Raw genomic sequence first — 12,695 nt, 5'->3', positions numbered from 1 at the left:
GGCTTCTTAATTGTTTAAACCATGTCATCATCTCACTGTTATGATGTACAATATGATCATGAGGGATACAACCAAGATAACTACATCAAGGCCCATAAAGAACCTCTTAAGTCAAATGTCTTCCTTTGTTGCTTCAAAAATAGCAGTAAACACCACCTAGACTGTACACATACATAGAGGTTCACTTGTGAGAGTCCTTACCAAACTAAAAGTCCAAATATGTGTACCTAATGGATACCAACTCATCACTATGGAACACGATATACTTGACATTCGTCTAATACTCTAGTATTGAATTAGACTATTCTTGACTGATGACAATAACTTTACATCATTCTCAATGACTAGATTGTCATCTCCATTCAAGATCTAAAACACTACAAATGTCTCTACACTTTCTTATACACTTAATGCTTATCCTTATTTTGACAAAAATCAAGACTCGATTTACTGATCAAAATACTTGTCTCATAAGCAAGATGCTAACATTAATCGATATATGAATTTATGCAACTGACATACTAGATGCTCTTGGTCATTTGCTATGAAAACATTTGGATGTATCAAATAGATTATATCATCAAGATAACCGTTCAAGAACTCTATCTTGACGTCCATTTTTCATACCTTATAATTAAGATGTACCATAATAAATAGGAATACTCTAATGAATTTGAGCATTGCTAACAACCTACTACATGTAAAAAAAACTACATGATAATGTATTTTATGATAGTGTATTTTCCTTTTTCTTTAGATAAAACTTTGTAGTATTTTCTCATAATTAGTGGATTATTTAGTAGTTGAGAGAGCACCCGTAGTTTTTTTACATATAGTAGGTTGTTAGGTGGTTTTTTCATGTTATACCATGTGTACTATGTGGAATCCTTTGTGGTCTTTTGAGGATATTGGAAAAGGAAGACTATGCTTCGCTCACCAGCACACACATATCTTATTCACCCTCTATTTATTATGCTCAAAAAACCTTGTCAACTAATGTCATTTGGGTGGGCACCCACTTTGAAACAAGGGTGCACTAAGATTTGCTTTCACCATTCTTCATTTCCTCTTTCCTATAAATCCACTCAAATTTTGCTTCTTTGGTCATTGCTATCATCATGATCCATTTTCCCCATTTTCCATCACGGTCCATGCCACATGGAATGAATCGGAATCTACTACACACTAGCCGCCAATGAATACTAGAATTTTGAGAATTACAAAAACCACCCACCACCCCAGCTCTCCTGCACCTCTCTCCTCTAATTATTTACTCTTAATCGGGCTTGAAAGAACCCATTATTCAAACTCAATCACTTGGGCCCTTATTTTCTCTCCATCACTCTAGTAATACGCAGAGTTCAAGGGATAACCCAGGCAGCCCATCAACGCCTTTTGTCACCCCCGGCAATAATCCTTGCATTATTATTATATATCTAAACACATAGAATAATAAGAAAGTTCCCACTTTGGGAATTTTCAAGTGGGCCATGGTTTAGCGTGGTCTTAATTATAAGGTATGATAGTGTATTTTCCTTTTTCATTAGGTAATTTGAGTCTTCCTTTTCCAATATCCTCAAAAGACCACAAAGGATTCCACGTAGTACACATGGTATAACATGAAAAAACCACCTAACAACCTACTACATGTAAAAAAACTACGGGTGCTCTCTCAACTACTAAATAATCCACTAATTATGAAAAAATGCTACAAAATTTTACCTAATCATGCACATACTTCTTATATCTTCAACACATAGACTTCTTTTCCATGTCCTTGATGCAAAACTCCCTTGTGTTCTTTAATGGATCTCTCAAAGCACTTATCGAATTTCACAATGAGATTTCTAACCTCTATTGAAGTCAAAAATTATTGTCAAGAAAATATCTTAAAAGTTTGAGAGTGGGAGGCTCAAGCTTTTAATGAATGGTTTTACTCTCTTAGGATTCCTGAAAATCCATACCTTTTCAATGTAACATCTCAATTTACATTTGTAGAACCCTTTTTAGAATTATGGAGAGTTTTCTAATTCTAAAACATTTCAAAAATCCCTTTTAAATTAATCAAACACCAATTTAGAGATGAACACAATTTTAAAACTTACCAAAAAATATTTTCAAAAAGCTTTTTGAAATCATACACCAATGTAAAGATAAATACAATTTTAAAACATATCAAAAACAATTTTTGTAATCAAAAGCATAGTAGAAATCGAACTAGGAAATATAAATAATTCATTCCTAATTTCTTATATTAGTCATTTTAAAAGTTTCACCAATTATAAATACATACCTTAAATTTTATAATCCCAAACCACCCGAATTCAAATATGATAAGTCTAAAATTGTCTTGAATCATATAAGATCTAAGGGAGTAAATCACATCAAATTAGTAAGAAAATATAAAATTATCCATTAAATAAAATACTATGACAGATGTTAATGAATTAAAAAATAATTCAGGAGATTTATCATTTCTTCGCTATATGTGAAAGCACCACTTGGTTCTAAAATGGAATGATGAAGGGCACTATCACCATTAATGAGCAGTCAGCATTTATTTGCAGAGATCAGATGTAACACATTGGAGGGTGCCACATGGAAAGCATGCCTCACTGCGGGGACAAACAAAAGCACAGAAAAAACAGCGGCACCGACACCATTAAAACCAACATCTTGATGAGGTAGCGACGACTTGAATATTATATACGCATATTCTATGAAATATGGTCATACATATATATATAATAAAGACTTGAGCATGCCTTAGCTTTTTTATATGCTTTTCTTTGTACAACACAATGTTTTATTTTATTGCAATGGTTATGATTTGTGAAGGGGCCACTTCTTTTGTTTATGGGTTATCTGGGATCATCAAACGACTAATTGTTTGGTACCTGCGAGGAGCACAGCTCTGATGAAAAATCATAATGAAAGTAGGATTTGATGCTCATGTGCATCCACCGCTCAACCATCTATTGATCCTGTTGGAGTGTGAGGAATATTGGATTGATCTTTAAATGTTAAGGCTTAAAAAATGGACGTAAGAGTTGATATTTGTGTCCAGGTTCATGGACTCAGTACATGGGAAAGTGTTCAAGCCTGGACACATTAGGAGCTCAAGAATCTCGAAAACGTGGAAAGTTCTCTTTCCTCGTTACACTATGAAAAATTATAACTTCTGTTTTTTGCCTTCATTGTGTATTTTCTTAGACCAAATTACATTATACGTATACATACATGTATATAATTAGCTGATGGCATCATGAATTATATAGAGACGTGATTTGGGTAGATAATTTGACTCCTCCTTAGTCCTAATCCCACTCTAAAATGATTTAATTAATTAGAAGTCAACTTTTACAATGGCTAAGTTTACCCAATGATGGATTTATCTGCGACTAAATCAAGGTTTAATTGATGATGGTGAATGAAGAGTTGCGAGTTTAGTATGACCAACCATAGAAAAAATGGTGCATGACAAATTGTTTCAGATACTACGTATAGGTTATTTTTCCTCAATACTATATATTAAGGCTATGTTTGGTTTCCGGAAAATTTGAAAGAAAATATAAAGGAAAGAAAATAAAGAGGAAAAGTAAGGGAAAGAAAAAGTTAAAAAAAATAAAAAAAAATTTAAATCAATAAATTATTATTATATATTACTTCGAACTCATTTTACCCATTAACTTTTTAATATAAAGATTAAATAATTTAGAAATATATAATTTTCTTACTAATTTTAATTACATTTAACATTCTTTCGTATTTTCCATGGTATAACCAAACATGATAAAAACAGCTTCTTTAACATTTTTTTTTCTTAGACATTTTTTTTTTCCTTAATACTTTCCGAAAACCAAACATCATCTTAAAGAAAATAAACATTTGTGGCAAGAGAAACCAAATGGAAAACACAATATTAAGTAATAGACTAATGACTTGCAAGACTAGTTCATTAATTAGGTAACTTGTCATGTTGGCTAGTCACATTTTTATGAAGATCAAAATCAATAATATTTTTTTGATTAATCAATCATCTTATATCTTAAATATCTTTATAAAGTTTAAAGCACTTATATTATTATTAATATTATTTTTGTTGGTGGTGGTGGTGGTGGTGGTGTAATTATTATTATTATTATGGTCATGTAATTATACCATTAAAGTGTTCCTAGTTTTTTTGTGTTGAACTTCAAATGCCATTCATAATTTAGCTATAAAAAATAACTGGTTCTCTGCAATTTAATTCAAATGCCTTGGAGACCTTTGTCTATCAAAGCTTCAAGAGTGAGCAATATCTGAAGGTAGGATATTATTTTTTTCATTGATTGATTCTTGGAGCTTTGGCTTAGGTGATCATTTTGTTTATACAAACACTAGGGATGACAAACAAAAGAAAGAAGATATCAAACTGTATGTATATAGTACATAAAAATCAGATGTCATTGTCTCTTTGTCTATTGTTGTCATGCTCCAAATAAAGCTGTAGTACCAACAGATCCCCAGAAACAGCAATACTTATGTGCAATAAATTATGAGCTTTAGAAAAATGCCCATAACTCAAAAGGTTAATAGGGCTCAGAGGTCCTTGACTGACCAGTGGATATTTACTTTGCAAGATCACAATCAAAGTATTGCCTTCAGGAAAGCAACAGTACCCTAAAAGCATGGGATTTGTCTCAAGCAAATTAGGGCAACTGATATGACATAATCTTTGGAGAATGGTCATAAAGGTTCAATAATCGAACTAATATAAGACGAAGCTGCTGAGGATTAAATATAACAATAAATATGCATCCAAGAGATATTAAGTCAAGAAATAACTTGGAAATTTTATAGCAATAGTGGAACTAACTCTAACCCTATCAGAAAGACATTATCCATTGTGAGCCCATAAAATCGAGATAAAGTATGCATTATAACCTATAGTTATTAGTCATTGGAAATATGTAGACATATATTAGACACCATTGCTTCAACTCTAACATTGACAAGGGTTTGTTGGCTCCATCAAGAGAGTTTTGATAACATTTGTAATTGTTTGCTTCCATTTATATTGTTCACTCTCGGCTCAAAGCTTACAAGGCTTTAATATATGTCTACACAATTCAGAAAAATTCATTATATATATAATGTCAAAAAAATTTCTTCCTAACTGATGTCGGCCAATGTCGCATGACTAATATCCATAATATTTGTTGAAAACATTACAAAATTTCTTCTCAACTAGAATGAGTAACATGTTATTGAAGCGCTACACGCAACTAATATTAATAAGAAATATTTATTTACTAAATTTAATTGCTTGTCCTTAAGAACTCTTTCGTGGACCTAAATATAGCTCATATTATGAAGCTTTTTATTGAATTAACCCCGTCTAGTTACTACCAAAATTTTTAATAATTAACTGTTTGTAAAATGAAGAATGTTATAAGCTCACTAAATATCAATAAACCAAACAAGTCCTTAATTCTACCAGATTAATCAACCTTTTCAAACACAAAATATATTGATAAGTTCAACTCTGTTAAAAAGATTCTACTCGTTACTCTATTTTGTGGCTAATGTGACTTGTGAGGCATCAAAAATTTATGATTCTCATCTCAATAGCATTTACCTTTATGACTTACTTGTCATCATGACCAAGCTAGGTTAAAGCTATTGAACGATCTCCTTAGTTTCTACACATTTTTAGTGCATGGTAGCGCCCACAGCACCAACAACAGTGAAAAAATAATCAATTTTAAGCCTATGAAAAATGAGTGAATATAATCTTCTATTCCTTTTTTAAAACTCATATGAGAAATAGTAACAGAATATATGCCTGGTAAACAACGTTTGCAATGCATCACATTCAAAGGCATTGGTACAGTATACAATATATACAGCCAGCATGGTATCGCCAAGTGGCGTGGGTGATCAATCTCCTGCCATAGACTAGAACCCATACCTACCTAAGGGCCACTGATGTTTATGAATGTATGTTTAGAGAGAGAAAAAGCAAAAATGACAAACCTAGTACAAAAAGGATGCGAGGTATATGCCCTACAAGTAGGAAATTATCTGACCTTTAAACGTAATGTGCTAATAATTCTACTGAAACTTGAAGATAAGCTGGCAAATTTTGCAGGTTAGGTTTGGATTATGTAATCTGCACAAGATATCAATTTTTACAGCATCCATGGTTCTGCTTCACTATGCAGTTTTGTTGTTAGAGGAGAAACTAAAAACTCCCTGCTTTTATCAGTAATTCATCGACAATGAGTTTAATAAACAGGAAGAGAATGATCATAATTTAATCACAGGCATGAAAGGTTTTGTAATAATATTTTCTAGCTATCTCATGCTTATATGATTATAAAGAAATAAGCAGTTGAAAAAATTCAAGGCCAGGCAAGTTCCATTGACAGGCTTTGACATCAAAGAAGCTTTTCTGGTTGGTATTTACATGATAAAGACTAGGATAAGTTTAATCCAGAAGGCAGATATCCAATCTAATAAAATATATGAACTGAATAGAGAATTCTAATCAAATGTACCAACCATATCATGGCTAAGGATCGATATATTTCTTATTTATGATTGTTATGAAATACACAAATTTAAGACAAGCTGGCATGTATCCCCAAAAGTAATACATTTAATGGAGTACTCCTATCAAAAGATACATAACCAAGAATGGAAAATAAAAGCATTTCAACATGCATATAACCAAACTTTTCGCTCTTCTCTATTGAAAGCACCAATCACGGCCCAAAAGTTTCAGGCAGTGAATGGTAAACAAGTATCAATAACTCACAGCTTTTTCTGATAGTCTGGTTCCCATCATGATGTATCAACTCATTCATGAAGGGGGCTAGTCATCTAATTCAGCATAACATATATCTGAGTTTTGCCAATGCATTCTGTTTGATTTAATAAGCAATTCATCTTGAACTTCATGTGGAAGAGGATGACAAATAGAAGCAAGACCACAATAAGAGGAATTTCTTTTACAAATGCGATATCAGGCACAAACGAGAGGCTCGAAAGAGAAATTCTTTTGTAAATAAGATCAGAAATATTTTATGAAGATCGAGGTCTTAATTAAAGATTCTTCTCCTCACAATGTGATAACAGGTACAATGTGAAAAAAGAAAGGATCCAACAAAAAATATTCTAAACATGCATGAGGTTTCATCAATAATATTTCTGCCTCTCTTTTTCTCTCAGAGACCGAATGGAACCCAGTAGCATCCCTTTTTCTTTTTTTTTCTCAATCATATAGCACCAAATGAAGCATAATTGGAAGAACAAAATTAAAAGGCAAGCTTGCCCTGCAAAATGAAGTCCTGTTGAATTTCTAGACTTTATTGAATTACTAGAGGCAAGATTGGAATCATAGAGCAAGAGCTCCTCACAGGAAAGAAACTGATGATCATTACTGGAAATCAGAAGGGGAACAGAAGAAGTTTGCATTAGACCTCAGAATATACGGCAAGCAATTCCTAGCAATGGATAAGCTGAGTATCAATACAACAAATGGCTGCTGAATTGCTTCTAATATTCTATTTAATTTCCATATAAAATTACCTTCCATTCATGGTTTGATATCCACAGCGTTATTTTTGCATTAAATCTCAAAATTCTGAAACAGATTAAAATGAAGTACTTAGTTACAGAACCATGTATATATCTTAAGTACAACTATCATATATATATATATATGAGAGGACTGTAAATGAATTTATAATCAACTTAAGAAATTCACCTTGACTACGTAAGGAGGATGACAACTTGACAACAATGCAAAGCACAGTAACTTAAGGAAATGCTAGCTCCTCCTGAACAAATGAAATTATGAAAGACATAAAAGGCAGCCATGCAGCTTGGACGTACTAGTCTGATCCAACCCAATCCCAACCTTAAAAATTAAGCATCAATCTAGTACAAAATTACCTACATTTTTAACCAGAGGAAGTCTATGACATTAGCTTTACAATTAATGTAGAATAATGATGCATACATGCTAAAGGAATGTTCATGATGAAAGAATATGAAGTACAGAATAGACCCACCATACTAATAGCTACAATTAAATATGAATTCTAACTCAAATGAAGTTAAATTGTTAAATTAAAGTGCTTAACTATTTTCAGTACATATGTATTGCAAGTTTTTCTATATTTCTTATAACCCCTAAATTAAACCATCTATGGATTCGAGAATGCTTGAATATTAATGAACACTGGAGAATTAGCCTAAACAATGTGGTGAATGATACCATACTCAATATTCCATGCAGAAGGTGGTTGTCTCGGGCTGGATTGATCTTTCAACTTGACCCAAACCAACCTGAAATACCACTGCACAAAGAAAAACTATCTTTCAAGGCACAGGAAAAATCGATATATTGCATGTGCTCATGAAGATCCCTATAAATGATTAATTTCCAAGAAGACTGGGTTTCTAGGATATCCTTCACATTACATTGGAATTTCTCATGGAAAGCTGCCAAGGACGAAACATCATATATATATATATGATAGTAATTGGTCATATAATACGCAAAGCTAAGTTCTTCATTTTCTCTTTTCTCTTTTTTTTTTTTTTTTTTTCCAGATGAATATAACAACAAACAAAGTTCAGTCTTCAGATCAGTAGTAACAGATACACTATTACTTGGAATCAGAAAGATGGATTCACAGCATCCAACAGTTTCTGCTGCAGCATAGAAAGATCAACACATGAGGGATCAGCAACCTGTTGAGGTAACAAAGGAAGTAATGAATTTTGCATGAAAGCATATAACCAGCAGTTAACACACAGAACCATATATGTATAGATAATTAGTACCTTGCAATTGATGGTGTGAAGCAACCCTTCATTTACTTTGGTGGAAACACAACTAACAACACTAAGTCCTTCTTCAAACAGTAATTCCATAACTCTGGATGGTAACCCTTCCTCTCTGAATCCACCACTGACCAGAATCTCCACACCACCCAAACATGGGGAGACCACAACACAGTTAGGCGGACAGATCTCCGAGCTTCTACTCTCCAAGTGAGAAGCGCTCATGTTACACTGCCTTTTCAACGCGTCTCTCTTGTTACCTAAATCTTGAATCTTCATCTGCAGGTCATTTATGTAATTCACAGCTTCATGCATGTGATCAGATATTGAACGCTTTCCCTGCAAACCCATTAACACAAAAACCTGTCCATAGAGAATCTAGGGGAAGAAAAGTTGCAGTTATGGATAAAGGATAGCCATTTCTTGACATAATCATAAAAGAAAGTGGCAAAAACCATGTGAATAAGAAGAAAATTCAGAGGGAGAAGATTATCACAACTATATTTAAGGGTAGCATTTCTTGACATAATTATGGGGAGAAAACAGACTGCATCTGTGCTCAAAAGATAATTCATTTCTTAGCAAAATTATAAAAGCTAAATTCGATCATGACCTGAAATATCAAAGAAGGAGAAAGGGAGGAAGAAGAAAACTTTGTTGACCTTTATATATTCAATGGGGAGTAGTGATCGAAGAGAAGCATTCAGATTTGCCATCTCTTGGCGCCTTTGCCTTTCCATGTCCCTACGCATGATCTTCCTGTCACCACCACTGGTATTGCCATCATTGTCGCCTGGAGTAGCTAATAATTCCTTTTTTCTAGGGCTCTTTTCCGTATTCTTGGGAAGATTACTTCCCTCCATTGAAGCATGACTCGGATCTTGTTGATTTATATGTTGTTGCTGGAGAAAAGAGAAGATCTCATCGTCAGACAACTCATAGCATTGTTGTAAAGGGAACATTGTACAAGTCAGATATATTATTCAACTCCAGGCTATGTTGGTGTATGAAGTGGAGTCACAAGAGAGAGATACGGCTGATAGGGCAGATCTTCAATGGGCCTAAGATTCTCTATATATGATCTCTTGATAGACAAGGCAACATAACAAATATCCTTAGTACACTCAATTTTACAGCTTTGTTCGTGGGCACTTTACTTTTCTGCAGGGAGAAGCTCCACCTCCGTTTCATCTAGATTCACATCTGTGGACCAGCATTTGTCTGCAGCTCAGGTATCACCATCTTGTGGTTCCTACCTAGAAAGTGACAAATAGTAATATTTTTGACTTTGATGGGAATGACTATTACTTTGATCTTCTACGATCTCAATTAGAACTTTTAATGATCAAAATTAAGAATCCGTGACCACCTTTTGGATGGTTTTACACTAGCCTACAATTTGGCCTGCAAGTTGCATACATGAAATTCACGGATCAACCGTGCAACTTATGGATTTGAATGAAAGTTTTACATTTGGTTGGCGCGCACCATTGTGACTTTTAATAAAGTGTATGTTCCTTTGAACAGATTTATGCCAAAATCAAGTATGGGAATTTTGTTACAACTACTATTAATGCAATTATTAGTAGTATGATTCATTTTCCGTACAACACAAAATGAGTAAGTCATAACTTCTCTTTTAATACCATGTTAAACTGTCAATTTTAATGGAACTTTAAATTTATTTTTTATTTTTCTTGTCTATTTTCTTTTTCTTTTATTTTTCCTCAAATTCTCTAAAACTCAAATAGTTTTAAAATACTACATTAAATGAAAAGTTATATAACAAGAAAAACTTAGAATTGAGTACTTAACATGAAAGCCACAACAAAATTAAAATAATTAGACCGACCCGACATTTGAGTGGGTTTGGTTGGTGTGAATTATTTAGATTGCAAGCTAATATATAGTCATGGTTATGTCTCAACTCGATAACATCAATATTTCTTGTTGCAAGGGGTTGAATGTTACAATTTTTCTTCCTTTAGTTAGCTACTTAATTTTCTTCTCTTTGAGATAGGAAGATGCATTGAATTTATTTATCATATGGTTAGATATGCGATTAATTTGATGATGAACAATGTAGACATTATACCTTCTTGTACCATCAATTATCCTTATATGATATTTAGAGTGTGTTTGAGAATGATTTTAAAAAATATTTTTAGCTTTTTTAACACTTAAAAATTTTTATTTTTTAAGTATTAAAAATATTAAAAATACTTCTCAGAATCATTATCAAATGTACACTTAATTTGTTGGCCTGTGTCCATAGAATAACGAAAGCTTTGAAACTTCATTTAAAAAGGAGACAAAATGCTTTGAAGATTTGGAAACAAAAATTACTCGAAAATTAAAGATGAGAATAAGGCATCCCAAGGAAAATGGAAAAAGCGAAAGGACACTAGGAACAGTTTACAATTTAGACGTACAAAATAGCTGGATGCATGCATCGAGAAAGAAAGAGAAAGAGCAAAGCGAACTCTCTAGCAGATGTCATTAATTCAAAGAATGAGAAAGATAATTCTTGACGAAGTCTTAGTCAGATCTTTGATCCCTTCGAATAGACAGAAATATACTCGTCTATGTGAATAGAGAAAAAGGTTACGTAAATGTCGAATTGTCGGTCAAAAAAGCAAAACGAAAACCTCCTAATTAATTATTTCATCTTTAGAAATGCATACGATAGTAAAAAAGTATGCATAAACAAATTGGATGGTACCACATGGAAAGCATTGCTCACTATGGAGAAAAAAGAAGACAGAAAAAACCGCAAAACCAACAGTTGATGAAAGACTCTGACCCTGGCTTAGCTTTTTCATATTCTTTCCTTCGTAGAACACGTTGTTTATTTTATTGCAATAATTGTGATTTGTGACCACGTCATGCAAAATTAATGATGGATAAAGATAGCCCTTGATCCACTATTCAACTGAGTCAGATTATACGATGGGATCCTGTCGATCCTGTCTGAGTAAGGGGAATATTTGCTTTTGGATTATTTTTTTAAGTTGTTTCATATTATACTAACAAATGGGACTTAAATTAAGGACTTAATAACTGGTACTTGTCCAAGTTCATGAACTTATACTTTGGAATATGTTCATGCCTGGATATGATAGGAGCTGAAGAATCAACTGACGCGGACCAATCCCTAATCTTGATCCTAAATCCTAGCTAGCTGCCTTTATTTAAATTATGCATATCGTATGATGGAAAGTTTCCTGATCTGGGTGACTTTTCTCATTTTCTATGAAAATGATGCTACTTTTCTTTTTGGCAATGGATACCATTCTATTTGTGAATAATTAATCAGAAAAAAAAAACAAAATTTACTCTTTTTCTTAGAAAATGAAACGACACCCCATTGAACTTTGGAAATCGGCATAACTCAAATCACTTTTAGCGAGTATGATCTAATAACCCTCTAAAAGTAAGGTAAGTTTTTTCATTCGAAATTCGGATACTTTTTAATTTGTTTCAATTCAAATAAAAATTGATCCATGTGAAAGTTCATTTGAACTTCAAATTTAAAATGAAAATAAAAGTTTTAAAATTTGCCTTTTTCGATAGATATATTATTTAAAAAAGAGTTTTAATTTCAAAACAAATGACAATGAAATTAGTATTTAAAACCTATTAAGACTTCAAACCAAAAAACAACCTATAAACAAAAAGGTCCTTAAAGCCAAAAATGTAAACATGAATTTTGAGATGCTAGTAATTTAAACAAGGAAATTATCACTCTTAATCACTTTACCTTCTATGCATGGATGAAGAATCATTAAAACATAAGTAGCTCAAAACTTTGCATAGTTGGCATGTACAATACTAATCTTGAAGTAAATCATTAAATT

General features: G+C 32.7%; 1 protein-coding gene across 2 annotated transcripts; it reads right to left on the bottom strand.

Moving 5' to 3' along the window:
• Positions 1-8,448: 8,448 nt before the first annotated feature.
• On the bottom strand, positions 8,449-9,880 carry LOC117933448 (transcription factor bHLH118-like). Of its 2 annotated transcripts, none has more exons than XM_034854804.1 (3): positions 9,501-9,880; positions 8,839-9,216; positions 8,449-8,745 (listed from the first exon to the last, which is right to left on the bottom strand). In XM_034854804.1, the coding sequence occupies exons 1-3, from the start codon at positions 9,798-9,800 to the stop codon at positions 8,671-8,673; spliced, it is 753 nt and encodes a 250-aa protein (XP_034710695.1). In that variant the 5' UTR covers positions 9,801-9,880; the 3' UTR covers positions 8,449-8,670. The 2 variants fall into 2 exon arrangements, with proteins under 2 accessions (XP_034710695.1, XP_034710696.1); XM_034854805.1 differs by having other exon boundaries at positions 8,839-9,177.
• Between the last annotated feature and the right edge of the window lie 2,815 nt (positions 9,881-12,695).

This window comes from Vitis riparia, chromosome 16 (genome assembly GCF_004353265.1).
Source record: "Vitis riparia cultivar Riparia Gloire de Montpellier isolate 1030 chromosome 16, EGFV_Vit.rip_1.0, whole genome shotgun sequence".
In the NCBI taxonomy this organism is placed as follows: domain Eukaryota; kingdom Viridiplantae; phylum Streptophyta; class Magnoliopsida; order Vitales; family Vitaceae; genus Vitis; species Vitis riparia.
This window is presented reverse-complemented; position numbering and strand designations above follow the sequence as displayed.